General features: G+C 33.4%; 2 protein-coding genes across 2 annotated transcripts; both read left to right on the forward strand.

The window, feature by feature from the left end:
- Positions 1–1359: 1359 nt before the first annotated feature.
- Positions 1360–4040, forward strand: LOC100253995 (uncharacterized). The gene is made up of 2 exons (XM_002283857.4): positions 1360–1565; positions 1856–4040. Exon 2 carries the CDS (start codon positions 1992–1994, stop codon positions 3768–3770), a length of 1779 nt encoding a protein of 592 aa, XP_002283893.1. The 5' UTR covers positions 1360–1565; positions 1856–1991; the 3' UTR covers positions 3771–4040.
- Positions 4041–17592: 13552 nt separating this feature from the next.
- LOC100242074 (uncharacterized) lies at positions 17593–20687 on the forward strand. Its single transcript, XM_002279835.4, has 2 exons — positions 17593–17746; positions 19271–20687. The coding sequence occupies exon 2, from the start codon at positions 19273–19275 to the stop codon at positions 20311–20313; it is 1041 nt and encodes a 346-aa protein (XP_002279871.1). The 5' UTR covers positions 17593–17746; positions 19271–19272; the 3' UTR covers positions 20314–20687.
- The last annotated feature ends 2834 nt before the right edge of the window (positions 20688–23521 follow it).

Below are 23521 nucleotides of genomic sequence, written 5' to 3' on the forward strand. Positions count from 1 at the left end.
GTTTCGGATGGAACTTGGAGGAAAGTTGAGGGCAAGAGAATAAATAAAATACAAAGAAAAAATAAAAGAAAAAAAAATAATCATATTCTGCAATTAATAAAATATTTTTACATTTTTGTCCAAATCTAATTTTTATTTTAATATAAAAATTAATAAAGCTGTAAATAGATAAACTTGAGGGTGTTTGGTAAATCAATTTAATGACTTAAAGTAATTTAATTTAAATTATTAAGTAGATTAAACATGTTTTATAAAAAACTTAATACTACAACTTAAAGTTAAAAGTGACTTTAAGTATTTAATTAAATTATTTTTAATCTCATTTTTAAAATTTTTTTTTTATCTTATTTGTCCACATCTAATGAGAGCATATTTAACAACTATAACTTATTCTATGATACTTTAAATATGATTATTGATACTTAAAATAATTAACTTATTCTTAAGTGTTTTTTTTCTTTCAAAATTCTTTTTTTTTTCTTTTTAACATATTACTTATTTTTTAATTTAATAAAAAAGTTATAATATTTGACTGGTTTTTTATAAAAAAAATATTAAAAAAACAAACAACTTAATATTTAATACTATAAAATACTAATTAATTTTAAGTTTTATTTAGAATTAAGACAGGAAAAATGACAAATACCAAGTCCAATATATGCTTTGTTATGTCACTATAAAACATTAAGTCTTCAACAACAATGTAAACTTAGGGTAGTACGTAGAGTTAGATCTAAGAAATAAATTTATCAAGCTAAACTAATTGACTTAGCTCATCAAAAAAATTTTCTATAATTATTAATTATGTAATTGTTAGAAAATAGGTAATTAGATAGTAATTAGTGTTTAAAATATTTGAAAGTTTTCTAAGTTAACATTTGTTTGTACATATTTTATTTTCGGATTTATATATTTGTGAATGAAATTATATTTTTTTGAAAAAAGAAGAGAGAAAAAGGACAAAACATAACCTATTTAAATCATATTCGGTTTTTTTTTTATGACAACTTTGCTAATTTATAATAAATTCATTTCTCATTGAAATCTGATAAACTTAAGATGGTTTAATTTTTTTTCTTTAAAGACAAGAATTATCCAATTTTCTTTTTTAATCATTTTGATTTGAATTTGTATAAGAATTGGGTTAAGTATGATAACAAAGTTGAAGGTTGAAAAAAATGACTTTTTCCCCTTAAGACAAAAAGGTCTTAAACATTAAGAACAGTAATCCCGCCAAAATTGATAATGAATTCAAAAATAGTTATTGGACCATAGGGTAATGTTGGGATGGGCTTGGCATGGAGGGAGTTGCAGTCCTTTTAACTAAATGGGCCGAAACGGTGACATAAGACGCTGCCGCTAAACTTTTGGCGGTCCAAACAAAATTTGAATTTCGCAAAAAAAGTTTCTAGATTGAAATTTCGAAACCTGAAAAGAAATCCAAAACCTCTTTCTCGCTTCATCTCTATCTCTCTCTCTCTCTCTCTCTCTCTTCTATGCCAGATGGGCAGTAGTGGCTGGCTCAGGGGACTTGGTTCTTCCTTCTGTAATGGTGACTGCCTCAGGTACTTTCATTTCTATCCTTCTCATTGTGCTTCTCTTCCCCCCTCCCCCCGTTTGGTGACCGAGAAAATGAAGGAAAAAGGGTAAGTGGATTTTCTCTGTTTGCAAACGTAGCTCTCTGGTCTTCTTGTCATGGGTTCGTTTGACTGGGGAGAAAGGCAGCATAAAGGATGAGTCAATTTTTTTTTTCTCCTTTTGCTTTGCTGTTCTTTCATTTGATTCCAATTTATCAGAAAAAATTGCATGGGAATGTGTGATTGGAAGCTCATTTTGTGATTGTTTTCTCTCTCAGGTTCTATCTGTAGATTGGATCAACAATGACTGTTTCTTTGGCTAATTCGGAGGTTCTAGATCTGTAATGTACTCCAAATTTCGGAAAAGAAAAAGATCATACACTTCATCAAATTTGTGAACCCAATTGAGTAATTATGGTGAGGGAGCAAAGGGTCGAGTCTTTCTACACTCGGCTACGCGAATCTGTTTCGGCTTCTTCTTCCTCTCCTCTGCTTGTGTTCCCGTCTACATCGGATGTCGATTCGTTGTGTGCCCTGAAAGTAATTTTCCACGTCCTTGAGTCAGATTCTGTTCGATATGCATGCTATCCAGTTTCATCGTTCAAGGAGATCCATAAATATGCGGGGCCTAGTTTATGCTCATCGGATCAGCCTGTTTCGATCCTCCTTTTAAACTGGGGATGTCAACGGGATTTGCGAAGGGTTCTGAATTTGGGGCCTGCTGCTCGTGTGTTTGTGGTTGACAGTCATAGACCAATCCATCTCCATAATTTGAGCGATCAGAATGACCAGGTGGTTATTCTTTATACTCAGGATGATGAAAACCAGACTGATTTGGCTTATGATTTTGATGTTTCGGCTTTGGCAAGTGTCAGTGATTTAAACAAAGAGGATGAGGTTGAAGGTAATTCTGATAGCGATGATGAAAATGAAAGTGATAGTGAGGAGGAAGATGGGGGTGGATCTCGGAAACGGAGGAGGGTTTCAGAAGAAAGTGAAGCTGATCCAGTTCAGCTCCTTAGGAAGCTGACAAGGGAGTACTATAATATGGGTACTTTCCATGGTAAGCCTTCTGGGTGTTTGATGTTTGAATTGGCCCATTCTCTGAGAAAGAACACAAATGAATTGCTATGGTTGGCTTGTGTTTCCTTAACCGATCAGTTTGTTCACGAGAGGCTAACAGATGAGAGATACCAAGCTGGGGTTATGGAGCTTGAGCAACATATCAACAGCTCAGGTAATTTGGACACTATTACTTCGGTGACTCTTAAAGATGGAACAAAGATTCGAGCACCTGATTCATCTAGAATTGCCTATGAAGATGAACCAAGACTAATGTTGTTACAAGAGTGGAATTTGTTTGATTCTATGTTGTGTTCTTCCTACATTGCCACTAAATTGAAAACTTGGAGTGACAATGGGATGAAAAAGCTCAAGCTGCTTCTTGCTCGAATGGGATTTGCCCTGGTGGATTGCCAGCAGAAATTTCAATACATGAATCTGGAAGTAAAAAGGAAGATGAAAGATGAGTTTGAACGATTCCTACCTGAGTATGGACTCACAGATTTCTACTACAGAAGTTTCTTGCGGCTACATGGGTATAGTTCAAGGGTTTCTGCAGCAGATGTGGTATATGGGGTTACTGCATTGCTCGAGTCATTCGTGAAATCAGATGGCTCTTCTGCTTCCAAGCAGTTTGGGGTGGCTTTTGATGCATTGTCCTTGAGCAATCTAGATAAATTGAGAAATGGGATGCAGTATGCAATTAGGATACAGAGGGCGATTCTTCGACAAGGAAGTGCAGCAATAACTAAGAGTGGTGCTATAAGGAGTGGAAGAAAATTCAGGTGGGTGAAGCTTGAGGATTCAGCAGATACAAAGCTTTTAGGGTACCCACAAGCATTAACCAAATTCTGTTACTTTCTGATGGATGCCTTGCGAGAGAAGGGAGCAAAAATGAAGCCTTTGCTTTGTGCTTGCTTATCACAAGAACCAAATAAGGTATTAATAGTGGGAGTTTGTGGGAAGCCACGACTTGGGGCAGTTCAAGGAAATGCATTTGGGATTGCATTTAGAAATGCAGCTGAAGAGATCGGAGCTGATTTCTTCCATGAGTTGTTTGAATCTTCATGGATTGTTTTGGATGCAGTTGCAGTTAATTCCTTTATGATCAGGTTAACCGAGAAGCTTTGATGTAGAACTAATATCCAAACTTTGCCTAACTAAATTTCCCTTGTTTGGTTAGTTACTTCAAGCAAGTGCGTTTTCTTGAATTTGGAATGTTTAAAATAATTCTCTAAGGAGAAATCATAGTTGATTTGTTCAACCATAGGTGGTTGGCTTCTTTCTTCTTACTTCTGTTGTACTGTGATTTTCTTGTACCATCAACCGAAGTTGGATTTCTCCAATTGCGCGATACATATTTATGTAGTTTCTCTTGAAAGAGTTTATCATTTGCAGTAATTTTTTCTGTTCATTATCTTTGTGTGCTGCTTTTCTATCTTCTGTCATGAGCAAGAACATAGTATTTTTTATTGCCTTAGTATTTGACACGGATAAACCATATATTCATACCCCAAGTTTTTGGGATCAAGATTTTTGTTGAGTTCAGTTCGGTTTATGGGATCTGGTATTGAAAATAATGATGTTAGCATTAAACAATTAATGATGGTTATCACAAAATTTAATGGATGGCTGCCCATGTAAAATGTATTCCACATTAACATAGATATGAAACATTTGAAAACCTGAAGAATGTTAAGCAGTTGGTGGTTTCTGTTCAATGCAGGGAATTGTTCACATGATAACTAAATTGATCAAGGGTCTACTTTTGAAGCAGGTTAAATGCGGAGTAACTCTATTTTGACTTTCAGTAAAAAAAAAAAAAAAAAAAAAAGAAGGAAAACTACAGCCTTTCTTGCTTATACCTAGATCATGCTAAGAATTTAGGATTTAATAGTTTAAGTAATTGTAATGTAAAAAAGTAATTCCTGGAAGAGGAGGTACGCCCCCCCACTTCCATGGTGGAGGCAGTGAGGATCAATCTGGAGAATTGAAGATTAAGTATCCTGTCAAATTAGATGTCCAATCATTTATCATAACTTCTGATACAAGTTGCTTGTGCAGCACTAGAAAACTTGTTAACTATTATGTACTTGGTCCACTTAAGCAAATAATATGATAGCTAATCTCTTTGATTAAAACAATATTAGTAATGACAGGTTGTATGCTATTCTATGATTTAGTAGGTTATTCCCTTTCCTTGAGTCAAATTTCTAGCCAAGAGGCTTCCATGTTGTGGCAAAAAGCAAAAGATTTTCATGCCAAGTCTAACACAAAGGAGCTTCAAAAAGAACCCTCAACCAATATTATTTACATGGTATTGTGGATTATCCAGTTTAGTGCTTAATTTATAGGCAACCTATATTCTTTTGCAAGGAAGTTATTGGTAGAACCTGCAATGGTATATGTGCTATCTTTCCTTCTAAATCAGTATTTTGTGGTGGCCTAACATTTTTTTTTCATTTAATTCAGTTTTTCTCTTGTTCTTTCTTATGTGAAGCTTATCATTCCATAACTAAAAACCACAATATTTTGTTGTAACATGTGATCATGGTTGCAGGTCATTAGCTTGCCATGCGGAGTTTCTTTTCTCTATCTTTAATTTCATTTCTATTTTGTTCACTTAAACTATATATTATGTGTTCTTTAATTGCAACTTTTGATGCATATTTCTTATAATCTCGAATTTAATGTTTGAAAGTCAAACATGGGTTGACTTCTCTAAGGACGTGGACAAAAAAAAAAAAGAAACATCAAGTTGATGTTCCCATACCAATCTTATCTCAGAACAGTCATTAAGCTTGAATGGTTGGTTGTTTCTCTCCTTCAAAACCTCTAATGATATTATCTGCTATTGGTTTTATTCTATTTCTCAATGTCAGTGATGCATTTCCTATGTGCTCTTCCCACATCTGCATGTGAAATAAGCAAATACATCTTGCACAACACTTTCTTAGACAGATTTAAGGTTATCTTTTGCAGAACCAGAGACTTACAAAAGGTTGGCTGGGTAAGAGAGGTTTCCATGTTCATTTGGGAGTTGAGATCTGAAAAGCGAGATATTGAATATGACATTATAGTGGTACAGCAGTGTTAATGCCTGCACAGTTAAGTGGCTTTTAATCGTGTTCCAATTGATAAAATCATAAATGTGGATGCATTTGTCCTGCAATATATTTTAAGTTTAACTATTTTGTTGATCATTGAGAACAACTGACTGCAGGTGTGTGTTTAGTATGTTGGAATTTTGATATTACTTTTGTGTCTGATCAAACAAATGGCATCTTATTCCCTAAAAATTTGGTCGTTCTGCATATAATTATAGCTTACTGATCTGCAGAGTTAAATTTAAACTTCTTGGCTTTTGTAGTGGTGTGTATTTCAAAATCTAAGTATTTGAACTCTTGGTTTTCCCCTTTCTTCTCTCTTTCCACTTTTATTGCTTTTTTCTTAAAAAAAACAAGGTGAATCAAATGTCCCTTGTTGATTAGGAGATTAAAATATGCATGACCAGTATATGTAAGTCTACCCAAGCTATGGTAAAGCTCATTCGGACACAATGCTCGGTGAGTGGAGGTGACCGATCCAAGAATTGGCTGATTGGGCACAATCATTGCACACAAATTGGACACAATTTTTGCCATTTATTATGTTGCAACCTATTTTCAGTCTTGCAGATCACTATTTTTTTTCCCTTTCTTGGTTGTTCATCCCTCCTAATATGAAACCCTGGTTGTGGCAAAGCATGGCAAACATGAACAATAGTCTTCTTGTTGCTCTCGCCTTCTGTCTTTGCTGCACAACCTCTGCACTTATTTCTGGTATCACAGGAACAATTATGAGTTGCTTCTCATCGTGGGACATTGAATGAACCTTGTAGGATGATGCAGTTGTTTTGACTTGGAGGGCAAGGTACCATCAGCATTCTTAGCCAAGTTAATAATTGAGAAGTGGATCCACCCCTAGGGCAGTATTTTCACATGCCTGATAGCTTTTCATTTTGCTTATGTTGAATCTTGTTGTCTATGTTTCGTCCATTAGCACCCTTCATTAATTTTCCAACAGAAGATACACATATCTGTTTGGTTCCCTTTCAGCCATTAGTACCCTTCACTAATTTTCCAACAGAAGATACTCATATTTGTTTGGTTCCTGGATATGATTCTGTATCTTTTGTTTTACGCCTCAGATGTCTTTTCCTATTATATTGGCCCATGTTTTGAATGCAGGTAGAAGAGGATGAATGGTCCTGGTTGATGAGAATTCAACTGTGTGGAAATTAAGTAAACTGTATTCTGTAGAAAACAAGCACGAGTTAGCTACTTAACAAGTTGGCCTTGATCCATGAGATTAGTAAGTTGGAACTTTTCCTTCTATGATCATTTTCCTCTATCTGTGTTTTTCCCTATTCATTTTTATGAATGGAAAATAAACTGGAACTAAAGTGATTCTGGGTAGATTCTAATAGTTCTTGTTGAGCACAGCAAAATGCATGCGTATACTCATTGATGTTGCTGTTTGTGTGAAATCTTAATTTGTGCTTTTGTATGGAATGCTTGCAATGTTGGATAAAATCTGTCTTTTTTCCCTTGAAAGAATTGCTAATTGTTATTTGAGCAGCCCTTTTTTCAGGATCATATGTTCAATAGATGTTCTTTGTCAAGGCAAAGATAGTCTCCCTTAGCCAAGGTTATTAGTTCTTATTAAGCTTGAACAGACAGACTTTGTTTCAGTTAACAATGTTAAAGTAGAAAACTAGCTCCAAATTCTCTATGGGCTTTTCACTAAGTGTTACTCCTTTTTTTTTTTTTCTCCTCTATTCTTGTCTGATTCTAATCTAACCTAAGATTATGCAAAGGTATATTATTAGTAGAAATGAAGGATACATTTGAATGTTTATGGAATGATTTGATGTTAGGAACTGATTATATGATATGCTAATGCAGTAAGTTAACTAGATATGTAACTGAATTATGAATTGCCTTTGGTGAAACAACTAGGTAATAGTATGGTGTCGCCTTGCTCTAGTGTGACTAAGATTGGGTGTCGTTAGGTATTCTTTGAGCTTGGAAAAGGCATCTTTGCAAGCACTATTCTAGCCATGCTTCGATTCTTTGATGATTTCTAGCTCATAGTTGAAGTCATGAGGTATTTTGAGGCACAGGGCCCAACCATGGAAAAATGCTTAAAAAAGATTTGGGAAATAGTGCAACAATTTAGTTATGTCACCACATCCCAAAATCCCTTAGACCCTTGACCAAAAATCAGCCTCCTTAGCCATTGCTACTTCTAATGAAATGACCCTTCATGAATCTACTAAGAAATTAGTGATGACCCGGGCCTTGAGAGTTAGAGGTGGTGTATATTTAATGGCAAATTTGTTATGATAAAGCCCTTAAAAACAAAGATATGGTGTAACATTTGATTTTATCGTATATAATATTAATTTCCTTTTCTATCCTATTCACTATTATGACATTTTAAGCATTCAAGCCTAATTATTTGTATATGACTTGAGTGCATTAAGAATTTCATGGAAAATTCAAGTAATGAGTTCCTTAAAAATTAATAAGTTTGTTCACGGTTAGTTCATGGATTTAGATAATCCATTAGAAGTCATAGTGCATTATCTCCCAATGGTTATCAAGATGGTTGTCCTATGATGAGTGCATTAGTGTTTATGATTACACATTAAACAAGATTGAGTCCATGACCATTGGGTTATCATGATTATTTTAAGTTACTATGTTGCATGAGTTCTCAACCTGGAGAGAATATTGTGATAGTGTTGAGGTCATCGGTGATTTTGGACTTACGAGTGAGATCTTAGAGTTATGGATTGAGTGATTAGCAGTTTAGGCAAGTGATAACAAATATTTTCAATGATGACATCATAATATCTCATGAGTTTGGGATAAAATGTCCTTTTGAGTGATTCTAAGCATTTGTGATTATGAATGAATGATTTTTAAGTGAAATTTAACATATGCCCTTAGTAGATGAAAGTGTTAGTTGATAATAACGTAGGTGGATTTGAAACTCATGAATTGAAGAGACAATCCTAAGAGGTTGATAGCTACAACCTTGTTGGATTACAAACATTAGTTTATGGGGAACTTGCATGAAATAGATGGTAGGTCACATATTTAATTTAATGTTACAAGATATTGAAGTGCAATTCATTCTCTTTAGTAGAGTGTTAATTTAACTTAAGAATTTGATTATGAGGGAGCTAATGTTTTCCTATAAGTTTTAGTAGTCCTCACTCGATCTCACATTCTTAGTGGCACGTGGTTTGAAGGAAATTTCTATTTAATTATAAGTGTGTATAAGGATGTATAAGCATAAGCATATAACTGCTTTTGCATAAGCAGAAGTTTGCATAAAGTGCTTATAATTAAGTGACTTATGGTTTCTACTTAGACTATTTAACTAGTTGAAGTCTATTAGGTTAATTAATTAAATAGGAACTATTAAGGTTAGATTAAGTAACCTAAGCCTATGAAATGACCTTAGTCATTTAAGTTCAATTAGTATATACCTTTTTAGGGTTTGGACTAACTAAGACATTTTGTTATCTTCCATTCTAAAGAAAAAAAAAAAACTAGCTACCTTTATTTCTTAAGGAAGAGAAGGCTATACCTTCTTGTGCCTAGGTATGAAGAGAGGACCATTGGGTGGAAGACTCTAATTGCTATACATCAACTTTAGAAAAGGGATTTGAAAAGCAACAAGTCGTTCTCTTGTGTGAGGATCATCATCTATTAGACATGCAACGAGTGTTCTAATGGATCACCTATCATATTGAACATGATGAATTTGGGGGATTACAAATCCCATGGATGCCTCCTCCTTGAGGACAACCTTGGTGAATAATGTGGTGGTGATACCATGTACTACTTGTAAGATAAGGGGTTTGATGGGTATGATAGATGTGTGGGTTGTATCAATTAGGGTTTGGTGGGCGTTTTTTTTTCTCTTATGGAATGGGACTACTTCGTGCTCACTTGGCCTTGGTAGACTCTTGCTCAAGTAAGTGGCTTCTTTGATGTCCTGTTTCCTTGACTTTTTCATGATGGTTGTGGATCAATGAGGAGCTTGGACGCTACTGATTTCTCGTAGTTCTCCCCTTAGTTGACCATTTTCATTGATAAGTTCTTTATCACACTTGTTTTGTTCCATGAGCTAACGTGTTATTTCTTTTCTTTCTCTTTGAAATCTACACTCCATTTCTTCCATTTGTTCCTAGATATATGATAACAAAGGATCATTATGAGGACACCTATTATTGGTTGATGGTTGGACCATGACTAAGTTGATTAAGTGAGGACTTTTATGTTTCATTCCCATTGATGACATCGGTGTGTTATGTCCTCCTTCAAGTAAGGTCAAACTAGGCATCACTTGCCTTCTACGGATCAAAGAGATAGATAAGTAAACAATGGCTAATTAAACCAACCTTTCTTTGATGGTCAAGTCAATCATGAAGTGATGTAAAAGGAAACATATAAAAAGATACATTGTTTGTGTACTTTTTTCTAAAACTGAGGTCTCCTTTGATGAATGCCTTTTGGTGGTTTGATTATAGCAAGTTGATAAAAGGAGACATTAATTGCGTATCACTTTAAATGATTTCTATTATGTTTGTCTTTAAGGCTTTGATCATCATGCAATGATGATAGAATGACCTTTATGATTTTGATTGTTATGTGATTAATGCAAGGTCATGACCATTATGCAATTAATGCGATAGTCTTCTTTTATGTGAGGTCACGTATCGCAAGTGGTTAGTACCATACGATTGGTGGTCACCCCTTATGCATGGATAACCTTGATTGTGGTGTAATGATGACAATAGTATAGTCATACTTATTGTGTTATAGTATCATGGCTTCATGATAGACGATGCATGGAAGTAACACTTTGTACACTTTGGCTGTAGTGGATTATTTTTGTGTCTGTGCAAGTGTTGAGATATTAGGAATGCTTTCCTTATATCATTCTTTCTTTATATCATTTAGTATTGAGATATTATGAATGTTTAGATATTAGGAAAGTTGAGATATTAGGAATATTGAGATATTAGGATATTAGTTGTTATTTCCTTATATCATTCTTTCCTTGTATCATTCTTTCCTATTCTTAGAATGGCGATTATCCTCTATATATACTCTGTACATGAACGAATGAAAGGGTGAATGAAAAAAAACTACCATTTATCAATTTGAAGATGGTATCAGAGCCATGGAACTGAAATCCTAGATATTTTGTCGCTATGGTAGTCCGACAGTGATCAACCATCCTAAGACAAACCCTAATATTGATAAGTCAACCTTCAAATGCACTCACTGCAATAAGACTAGTCCCACCAGTCTGGATATCCCACAATTTCAAAGCAACAACTCTTGGTATGACTAGGAAAACAATGAGAAACCGAGGGTTTGAACCGTGGACCTTTAGATCATGTTTATGCTATCAATACTTTGTTATTAATGATAATAATCGTGATCAACGGAAGAAGGATTCCAAGAAAAACTTGACTGCAACTATTGCCAAAATAAAAACAGAGGCTAATGTTGTTGAGAAAGCCTTTGCATTGGTAGTCGCTACTGATTATGGTGGTAAGTTTTTAAATACTTTTTACACCTGTTATTAATAGTGCATAGATAATTGATTCTGGTGTTATAGATCATATGACTTTTGATTCTAGATAGGTTTCACCTCTTAGACCTTTCTCACAAAAAATTGTTTCCACAACCAATGGTAACACAACCCCAGTCATTGGGGAAAGATCCTTAACTCTTACTGAAACTTTGAATTTGAATTCTGTTTTAGTTGTTCCATCTTTAAATTACAATCTTTTGTCAGTTTCTCAAATCACTACAACCTTATCTTGTATTGTCATTTTTTGGCCTGAATTTTGTGTGATTAAGGACATCCAAACAAGATAAACGATTGGTTATGGTATTAAGCGAGGAAAACTCTATTACTTGGACTTGCAGTCAAATGATTCAAGTAAGTTGCAACAAGCCTTGATGGCAGATGGATCTGAGGAGGAGAAGAAAAAGTCTGAAATTTGGTTGTGGCATCGACGTCTGGGACATGCTTCCTTTGGTTATTTAAAAAAATTGTTTCCTAATTTGTTTGCAAAGAGTGATATTTCTAGTTTCCGTTATGATATTTGTGAATTGTCTAAAAGCTATCATACTTCGTTTTTGTTAATTTTGAATAAAAATTCGTTTTCTTTTATGGTTATACATTCTGATGTTTGGGGCCCATCCAAAGTCCCAACTTTGAGTGGCTCACATTGGTTTGTTACTTTTATTGATGATTGTACCAAAATGACATGGTTATGCTTGATGAAGATCAAAGATGAAGTGAACTTGTTGTTTCAAAAATTTCATAAAATGACTGATACTCAGTACAATGCAAAAATTCGGGTTCTACGTAGTGATAATGGTGGAGAATATCAAAGTTCTGATCTTCAAAAGTATTTGGAAGAACATGACATCATTCATTAGACTACTTGTTCCAATACACCCCAACAAAATGGAGTCTCTGAACGAAAAAATCGGCACTTGTTAGAGGTTGTTCGTGCTTCCTTGATAGCAACAAAAACACTGATATCTTATTGGGGAGAAGTAATCACATCTGTCGCATACTTGATCAATCGGGTACTTTCTAGCTCAATTAACTTTCAAACACCTCTCCAAGCTCTTACTAATGTCGTAGTTGCCCTAACCGTCCCAAATCTACTTCCTCATGTTTTTGGTTGCGTGGCATTTGTGCATCTACATAAGCACCAACGCACCAAGTTAACTTCCCATGCATTTGAATGTGTGTTTGTTGGATATGCATTGCACAAAAAGGGATATCGATGTTACCATCCTCCAACTCGACAAATGTATATTACAATGGATGTGGTGTTTCATGAAGATTCGATGTATTTTTCATATGAGTCTGAACTTCAAGGGGAGTACCATAAGGAAATTCAGACTCTCGATTATGATTATCATATCTCTGAGGAAGATGAATTTAGACAATCTGAACTAGTGAACCAGAAAGTGGGTGAGTTGGATATGAGTGGTCAACAATTTGGGTTCGAAGATGTCTTCACTGAAATACCAAACCAATCTTCGTATGTTAAGGGTGTTCTTAATTTGGAACTTGATCCATTCATGAAACGGTTACCACACCGTCATAATAGAGGTATTTCTAAACCTACATATGAACCTGAATGGTCTACCAAAATCAAATATCCTATGAGCAACTATGTGTCTAACCATCGTTTGTCTGAATCAAATAAGTCATTTGTAAATCAATTATCTACTGTAACTATTTCTAATAGTGTGCAGGAAGCCTTAGTTGATCCAAGGTGGAAAGCAGCCATGAATGAAGAGATGAAATCATTGTAGAATAATGAAACATGAGAACTCGTAGAATGTCCATTAGGAAAGAAGCCAGTTGGGTGTCGTTAGATCTATACTGTGAAGTACAAGGCAGATGGTAGTATTGAACGATTTAAAGCAAGATTGGTAGCAAAAGGGTACACTCAAACTTATGGAATTGATTACACAGAGACATTTGCACCTATAGCTAAGGTCAACACAGTTTGAGTATTATTGTCTTTAATTGCAAACCTAGATTGGCCATTACAACAATTTGATGTGAAAAATGCCTTTCTGCATGGCGAGTTATTTGAAGAAGTATATATGGATCTTCCACCAGGATGCATGGTGTAAAAAAAACAATGTCAGAAGGTGTGCAAATTGAAAAAGTCATTGTATGGATTGAAGCAATCCCCGAGAGCATGGTTGGAAGGTTCACAAAGTCAATGAGAGCTTTTGGCTATCGTCAAAGTAATTCAGATCACACTTTGTTCCTAAAAAAGCAACATGGTAAGATTACGACACTCATCGTATATGTGGATGACATGGTAGTTGCAGGAAATGATCTTGAAGAAAGAAAAACTCTGCAAAATTATCTATCTAAAGAATTCGAAATGAAAGATCTAGGTCCTCTGAAATACTTTCTTGGGATTGAAGTTTCTTGATCAAGTGAAGAAATTTTTCTGTCTCAAAGAAAGTATGCCTTAGATCTTTTACAGGAGACTGGAATGTCGGGATGTCAACCTGTTAATACACCAATAGAAGAAGGTCTGAAATTGTGTGTTGAGCCTAATTAAGTATCAATCGATAAGGGAAGATACCAGAGACTTGTGAGGAGATTAATGTACTTAGCTCATACAAGACCAAATCTTGTTTATGCATTGAGTGTAGTGAGTCAATACATGCATAATCCTGAAGAGCAACATATGAATGCAGTCATGCGTATTTTGAGGTATTTGAAGAATGCTCTTGGGAAGGGAATTTTGTTCGCTAAAAATGTTGATCATCAGAGTATAGAATTATATACTGATGCTGATTGGACCGGTGCAGTGGAAGATAAGCGATCTACATCTGGTTACTTTACCTTTGTAGGTGGTAATCTTGTGACATGGAAAAGTAAGAAGCAGAATGTCGTCGCTCATTCAAGTACAGAAGCGGAATTTAGAGGTATGACTCTAGGACTTTGTGAGGCATTATGGCTGACACTCCTTTTACATGATTTAGGTTACCTATCTAAGCAACCAATCCGATTGTTTTGTGACAATAAAGCCACATGTGACATTGCTCATAATCCAGTACAACATGATCGTACAAAGCATGTCGATGTGGATAGATTCTTCATTAAGGAAAAGTTGGATGATAAGATTGTGGAATTGCTTAAGATTTGATCAGAAGATCAATTGACCGATATCCTTACCAAAGCTGTTTTAAGTCAAGTGTTCTCAAAATTTTTAAACAAGTTGGGGCATGTGTGACATCTATGCACCAACTTGAGGGGGAGTGTTAAGATATTAGGAATGCTTTACTTATATCATTCTTTTCTTATATCATTTAGTGTTGAGATATTAGGAATGTTTAGATATTAGGAAAGTTGAAATATTATGAATATTGAGATATTAGGAATATTGAGATATTAGGAAAGTTAAGATTTTAAGATATTAGTTGTTATTTCCTTATATCATTCTTTCCTTGTATCATTCTTTCCTATTCTTAGAATGACGATTACCCTCTATATATACTCTGTACAGGAACGAATGAAAGGATGAATGAAAAAAACTACCATTTATCAATTTGAAGATGTACCGAGCATCCTGAAGGGTATAGTGTTGGACACCTTTAAGTATGTCCTAAGGTATAGTGTTTGACACCCCTTAGGTTATGTTTGGTTGGCTAGGATATCATATCCTATTGGATATGATATGTATATCCTAAAAATGATATCCTTAGACGTAATATTTAATGAACATAATATCCTAAGTTATTACATCCAATGAGATGTGTTATGCCATGCCTATTTTTGGTCTATAAATAAATTAGAAACATTGACTCAATTGACTTTATCTTTTAATTTACTCCACTAAATCAAAACATAACATCCCATTTACAACATTAAATCAAATCTCCTATATATTTTATGATTTTCTACACAGTCTTAAAACATTCTTAAACATGTTGGAAGGTAAAGAGTTAGACATTTTGATGATGGATGTGTATTGTTGTGTAAGAATATTTTTATCACTAACAAAAATTTTAACATAAAAAAATTTATAATTCAATGGATGTGTGTAGAATTTAGTTGATTTAAAAATATGAACTCTCAAAACTATAACTTATGTAGGGAGATTACATTTGCATCCACCAAATTGATCTTTGCATTTACCCTATTTATACATCCACCGACAATTTTAAAAATACCTAGAACACCTTTCTGATTCTTCTCTTCCATAACCATCTTCTTCTTTTTTCTCTTAAGTTATTTCTTCTCAACCACCAACCCTAAGAGAAGATCATCGTCTATGAAGTTCATTTGATAACGTAAGAGTCTACAAAGCACATTCATAACTAATTTTAATTTGTTTTATACATTTTGTTTGAAGCCACATAACATACCACATGAATATCTTTTAGGCTTATTCTTTATTTGTTTTTTTTTTTTTTAAATTTTTTTAAATTTTTTATGAAACATTGAGTGAGAAGTCAATAGAAATATAAATGAAAAAAGAACACTTATTTTGTGTTGTTTAAACCTAGAAGGTCAAAAATTGTGGAAATGTTTATACTTGAAAGGCTAGACATAATAGAAATATCTAGACATGTATGACTATACAGAGTTCAATTGTTTGGCAGATAAGATGTCCAAAGGTACAATTCATAGCACCTATAAGAGTGTTCAAATGTACACTTCTAAGTATTTTAAGTCTGTTTTGAATTGGACATTTATAAAACATTTGACTTTGCATTACCAAACTCCAAAAATGTGGAAAAATTATTAAAACCATATGTCTATAGTTGTACCATCATTCAAAATGATCATTTGCTCATCCATTTGTGAAAAACATGACTTTCTTGATAAATTTTGTTAGGGTTATGAAGAGATTAGAAGAGAAAAACCAAAGGAAGTTGGGGATTTCATCAATGGACTTTTTTGTGTTAAAATATTTATTAAAAGGGTGGTTGTGAATATCAATTTGGTTGATGGAAATATAATTGGGAAATTATATTTGTAACTATCAAAACTCTTCTTGCATCCGCATTATTTTCTTCTTCTCAACCAAAAACCTAAAAAAAATTATTTTCTTATATTTGGTTGTACTACGGAAAATTTCAAAGAAAATCATGTTCTTTCAAATCATTTAATCTTTATTTTTGAAGAATTAAAATTAGTATGAAGTAATAGATAAAAATAATTTATTGATTTTAAATTTATTTTTATTTTTCTTTTCTATTTTATTTCTCTTACATTTTCTTTGAATTTTTTTTCAGTAACCAAATAGAACCTAAGAGAAAATTATCTTATCTAAAACTTATTTGATAACATAAGATTATTTGTAGGACGGTTCATAGTTGATTGTAATTTTTTTATTTTATTTTATACATTTTGTTTAAATTCATATAACATACCACATAAATATGTATCTTTTAGTGCTTACCTTTTATATAATTTTTTATAAAAATTTATTGTAAAAATAATTGAAAAACAATTAGGAAGGATTTAGAAGTGAGAAATTATAAATAAAAAAGTGCAATATAAAAATAAAAAACTTATTTTTTTATGTTTGGACTTAAAAGGCCAAACACTATGAAAAGGTTTTGACTTGAAAATCCGAATAATAAAGAAATGTTCAAAACCAAAAGGTTAGGCACAACAAAAATGTCTAATGTATAAGACCACGTAAAATTCAATTATTTCGTGATATTTCCTTTTTTTCAATATATATATATATATATATATACTTGTATTATTATTGGATATGATTATTTTTTTATACATTGATCATAAACATAATTTGCTTGATAAATTTAATTAAGGTTATAAAGAGATTAGAAGATAAGAAACGAAAGACGGAAGAAGAAAAAGGTAGGTTTGGGTCTGTTTGGTAACTATTTTTGAAAAAAAATTTTAAAAATAGTTTTTAAAAATGATTTTTGAAAATTGTTCTATGATGTTTTGTAAAACAAAGTCTATTTGGAAGCTTAAAATGTTTTTAATATTTTTAAATATGTTTTTAAAATAATTTTTATATCTAATATTTTATTTTTAATCATTTTATATGTTTGTATAATTATTTTTTAAAATAATCATTCAAAAATAATTAAAAATAATTAAAAAATATTATTTAAAAACAACATGTTTTCGGTTATAAAGAACAAAAAATAAAATATAGTTTTTTTTTATTATCAAATGTATTTTTCTGTTCTTTTATTTTGAAAAATCTAAAACTATTCTTAAAAACAATTACCAAATAAACCGTTAGGATTTCATCAAGCACATTTTTCTACAAAAAAAACTATTTCATTAAAAGGGTGGATGTATATCCATATATATAATTAACGCTTATAATAAATTTGGATGTTAGTCGGGCCGGGTAAGGTAGGCTGGTGTGAAGCCCATTTGCAGCATGGCGCGTGTCATCACGCGGTCTCTCCATCGTCAAGCCAAAGCAACACTCTTCCAACTGATCTAGGGCCTTGGATATCTTTATCGGATCGACAATCCAGGTATTTTTTTTCCTTAATCAGATTCTGAAGCTGGTTTTTTTTTTTTTTGTGTTTTTAATTCTGAATTTCTTTGTTTATGTTTGGTTGCTGAGAAAGTTAAGAAAATTAGAAAAAAAAAAAAAAACAGAATTTTGGATGTCGCGTTTCTTCTTGTTGTGCTTTCTCGCAAGCTGAGTGAATGTTATTATTTTTTTGAGCTTCAAGGCCATGAAGCATCTATGATTCCAGATATCAATTTCTTTGAGACGAATATTCACTTCCAAAAATCATTTTTTTTTTTTAGTTAATTAAAACTCTGTACCTAAGATTGCGGGAAATGAAGGTAATTAATTTCATCATCCACAAACAAGCAGGTGAATGTTTTTTGGAATCAACTGATCCTCATTTCAGGTAATGCTACAAAGAGCAGACGCAGTGAAAAAAAGAATGCCCCATTTTTCATCAAATTATATGGCATATGGCTCTGAATTTGTTGACTGAAAACAAACCATTTTATCTGTCTTCATAGTCTGCAAAATGGCTGCGTAGGGAAGACATTTTTGTTCTCAACATTGAACTTGCTTAACTCACCATTTTTCTTTAACAATTTTGTACTATTTTCGAGATGGAGAACTTATGCATCTAAAGGTTGACACCGATTGATGGAGTGTGTGGTTATTGAAAAATTAAAGTGGAAGAAGACAATAGAATTTTGAAATTTTGAATTTATGCTATTTTGGTTTTCTAAAAAAAATTAAGAACATATCTCAAAGAAGTCAAACAGTTGTCTAAGGTTTGGCTTGATGAAGGTCTGTGTCTTCTTGGGTTTGAGACAGTGAAACATTTAGGTTATGTTTGGTTTTTGAAAAGTTTGAGGGAAAGAAAATAGAGAGAAAAAAATTTAAGGAAAGAAAAATTTTGTAAAATTATTCTCTAATTTGGTTGTCCATGGAAAATTTAATGTAAATAAAATTAAATTATTGAAGAATGCACTTTCTCCAGGTTTTCCTCACCTTTGTCTATGGAAAATGAGGAGGAAAATCTTTTAGCACTTTTCCTCATTTTTTCCTTATATGTTATATGTGTGTGTGCATTTTCCTCACCTTTTCCCATAGTATTCAAATATAAGAAAATCATTTTCTTTAACATTTTTTGACCTTTTCTTAGTGATTTCTAAGAGCCAAACATAGCCTTAAGACAAGAACTTTTAATTCTAACGTTTTCCTATATTTTCCATGGCCATCTAACGGAACATTGTGGAAATGCAGATAGACCTGTCATATTTATCTTTTCCTTTGTACAACTATTGCAAAATGAATTGAAAAGTTTTGTTGCTTTGCTTTTCTTTTCTTTTGTGTTTGCAGCCATCATAACATGTTCCTTCTGTTTTGTTTTTTGGAGTAGTGTAGGCTTAAATTCCTTCCTTTGATCAGATTTTGCACAGCTGATTGTATGCTTGGTGGAAGGATTTCTCATTCTTCTTTGTACTTACTACTTCATTGCAACGGAATATTTGTCTGATAAACAAGTTATCTTTGCTTTCAGCAATGTTGAAGCACAGCAATAAATCATTGAAGCCATGGCACAGATCGCATAAATGTCCTGTGCCGGTTCTGATTGTACTTCTGATTCTAATAATTGTAGTTTTAATGTTGTCATTTCACAACAATGGAAAACAGCCCAGTTCTTCAATTGGAGTTATGACACAAAGCAGTGATCCTCTGGTCCAATTCCACCCCACCATAGAGTTCAGGAATGGAACAGATGTTATATGGCAAATACCCGATTCACCTAAGGCTGTTCTCTTTCTGGCCCATGGGTGTAATGGCCAAGCGGTTAACTTTTGGGACAGATCCCCCAGCTGTCCGGATTGTGTTGGTCTTCCTGAAGAAAGGTTAATAGTTCTTCACTCTCTCAATCGAAAATTTGCTGTTCTTACCATTTCAAGTGCTGGGAAATGCTGGTCATTTGGGAAGGAAAGTTTAATTGTTAAAGGAATCATCCAATGGTGGATTGAGAAAAACAAGCTTGAAAAGCTTCCTCTTGTGGCTTTGGGGGCCTCCTCTGGTGGGTACTTTGTTTCTGTGCTTGCCACTAATTTGAGATTTAGTAGTGTTACACTGATGATTGCTGAAGGGCTGTTTCATAAAATAGATATTATGAAGGATTATCCACCCACCCTTTTTGTTCACATGCCCAAAGATCAAGCTAGGAAACAGAGAATAGCTGAAAATATGGAGATTTTGAGGAATAAAGGCATTGATGTTGCAGAGGTTAAATGCATGGAATTCCCCCTGTCGCCATACTTTTTGGCTGACAGAATCCCAGGTGTTGATAAGAACATTTCTGCCAAGTTGTTTGGGCTCTTGCGTGACAAGGGCTTTATCAATGTGAATGGATATATGAGGAACGATGGGCGTGCAACAAATTGGAAAAAAGTTCTCAGTGAGAGTAATATTATTTTTCCAGATTGGGATATATTTGTCCACCACATTCAGGAAGAACTGAATCTGGCATTTGCATATCATGAAATGACAAGCTTGCAGTCAGAGCAGATTTTTAACTGGTTTGAATCTCATATGACTTGACCAGGACTCTCTCATGTCACATTCTTCCTTTTTGGCCTTGGAAGAACACTATGAGCTGTATGCCTTCAAGAAAGTCCATGAAATCTAACAAGTAAAATGTACAACTTATTACCAGTGTTTACCCAAAAAACACTTAAATTGGGAGCAGATTTAGAAAATTTGCCCGTCAAAATCATTCTCATGAACAAACAGATCTGCAGTGTCACAGGAAGAAAATGTATTGTATCATCACATAAGGTAAGCTGAACTACAAGTTCTTTATTTATTGGAAGAGTAAGTGTATTGCATGAACCTTCGATTTCAAGTACACTTGGGTATCCATGGAAATGAAAACAATAGTAATTAATGAAATTGTACTTGAATCTCTTTTGTCATACTTATACCTTCGCATGGTTTCTCTGATTAAGTTGTTAATGTTGTTCATCTTTCTCTTTAGCCTTTCAGCTTGAGTTGACAGATTACCGATTAAGTGTGATAGCTTAATTTATGTGTAGTTCTGCATACATCTAATTAGATGGCTTGAATTAAATATGTTAATTGATGGGCCTGGTTTGTCATTTGGTTTCACCTGTTTCAAAGAGATGTTAGAATGTAATTTCCCAGTTGCCACAGATGGACCTGTTTATCTGAAACTGAATATCGTTTGTGAAAAATTATTTGGAGAATGAACTAGTTTTAGGTAGTGATCTATTATCAATGCTATCTTTCTCTGTATTTCTTTTTAATGTAATTGGGTCTCTTAAATATAAGAATTTAAGTTATAATATACTGGTTAGGGAGGAGAATAGGATCTTCAGGAGGGTGACTAAGAGAATAAATTGTGTCAAGATCATAGTCATTGATGCATTATTTTGCCAAGTACAATTGGCCCAGTCATTGCATGCCACGTGTCCAACTTAGGCATAATTGTGGCTTGGATAATCATAGCATGCCATGTGTCTTGGATTTAGAGTCACATGATGAAGACAGTTCTCCACTAACATGAAACTGGATGCATCCTATTTCGAGGCTCTAATGCATGAATATCCATACTCCTATACTCACTATCTCTATATTTCTCCTTGTGCCATAGAGTTACAAGATTTGTATACAAATGCCTATTTCCAATCATTGTCTCAAAAGGCTATTGAAGCTTTCACATTGAGGCTCGCCTCAAGGTGAGGCTATGCAAGTTACCCTTGAAGCTATAGACTTGGTATAGGGTAATTGAGGCTTAAGCCTTTGTTGAGGCTTAGAGTCTTGAGGTTATAGCATTGAGGCTATTGAGGCTTAAGCCTCATATATTCAAAAGGTTATAATGGGTTTGGGGTCTTTCTATGCTTTTTATATACATTTTATAAGAGGTTTAAGCCTTAGTTTGTTCTTTTATGGATTTTTAGTATAGATTTATAAGTTTTATCTTGCATCCAAGACTAGGGTTAAACCTTCTAAAAATTAAGGGCTTAGTTGGCTACCTATTAAGCCTATAAATGGAAAGGAAAGGAAGAGATTAAGAAGAAGAAAGTAATGAATTGTTGGTCTTTGTAGTGATTGAGCTTGTATATAATCATTATATTATTATTAATAGATTAAGGAAAAAGGATCACTATAATTAACGGATTGGAAAGAAAAATGGGTTGACATTAACACTCATGGAGATGATAATAAAACAATTGGATATAATTATAATTCATTAGAGATCCTACTAGTGATGGTGATGGCAATTTTGAAGATTATTTGATAAAGGCATGAGAGAGACTTGGATTTTAGAAGGGACAAGGAGGAATTAAATTAGAAATTTTTGAAAATGCTGGAAAATTAATTTGATTATTTTGAATTGTATGATTTTATTATTATCTAATTTTCTTGAATTAAGAAAAAACAACGAAGGTACCTATCTTAAATAACTAATGGGGTTTGCTGTTTTACAGTTAATTAAATAAATTAAAAGAAACTCTCCAACCAATAAAACTTAAAAGTTACTTCTGAACTTCTGAATATATCGAAGTAATATGATGTATGTGAATGTCATTATGCAGAAGAGCAGTTGCAAGTTATGGTCACAGATATGGACTTGAATATGTTTGGATTAACTTTATTAAATATGTTCCAAATATTTTTGAAGTTTTAAGCAATATTTGGATCTTCCATGTACCTCTTATTATTTTTCAATGCTCACATTTTACCTGTGAGGAATTGAAACATAAGTATTTGTGAGAAAAGAAGGTTACAGTTAAATACAGACATTGTACCAGTGAGAAACTGAAACATAAGTATTGTAGGAAAGGAAGTGAATGAGAGAAAAGATAAAGGGAAAAAAAATCCAACATGATAAAAGTAGGAAGAGCTCATCAACATATTAAATGAAACTTCTTTTGAGCCCATTACTTGTTAGTATCTGTAAAGGATTCAAGTTCATTATGAAATATGAAAGGACATTTTTATAGGATCTGTATTGACATGCATTGTTTTATTTAAGAGCCAATTCAGCTTAATGAGCAGCTATTGGACATTGTAACCAACAACGCATTAAGATGGTAAAGCATGAATTTGAACCAGTAGAAATCAATTGCTCAGAATGATACTTGATTTTCTGGTAAGGAAAAAAATAATGGAACAGAAATTCAACATCTCCTCAAAGCTTAAGAAGGCAGACATTGTTTTGGGAAGGAAAATCTAGTCTAAGAAAAGCTAATGACATCAACTTTATTTAAAGACTTTTGCAGTGCTTTCTGGTCGGAGTATAGTTGGGCCTCCGGATGAGGTAGGCCAATGTCCTAGCCAAAAGAGGGTCTATCATGTATGAGAACTGTTGGAAAATCTGCCAGTTGGAAATTCTGGCAGATTGTGTGGCAGATTATTGAATATTTTTACAGCCCATATGAGCTGTAATAATTCTATAGTTGTATATAGAATCTCTTAGGATTTTTTCCTTTCTTAGCATTCTTCACTTATCTTATTTATCTTTGATAGCATGATCGTAGGCATTATTTCCTAGGCTATTTTTATACAATTATTCTGTATATATTCATATGTAATCCTATACAAAAAAAGGTAGTAGAAAGCATTTTACAAAAAGGTTCTAGATCTGAATGAGAACATGGTATCAGAGCTAGAACCCGTTCTCATTTAGTTTGATTCATATGGATGCTTGGGAACCTACTAAAGTTCATAGCATTTCTAGAGTAAGCTGGTTTGTTTTGTTTGTTGATAATTGTACTCGATTTAT

This window comes from Vitis vinifera, chromosome 12 (assembly GCF_030704535.1).
Source record: "Vitis vinifera cultivar Pinot Noir 40024 chromosome 12, ASM3070453v1".
Lineage (NCBI taxonomy): Eukaryota > Viridiplantae > Streptophyta > Magnoliopsida > Vitales > Vitaceae > Vitis > Vitis vinifera.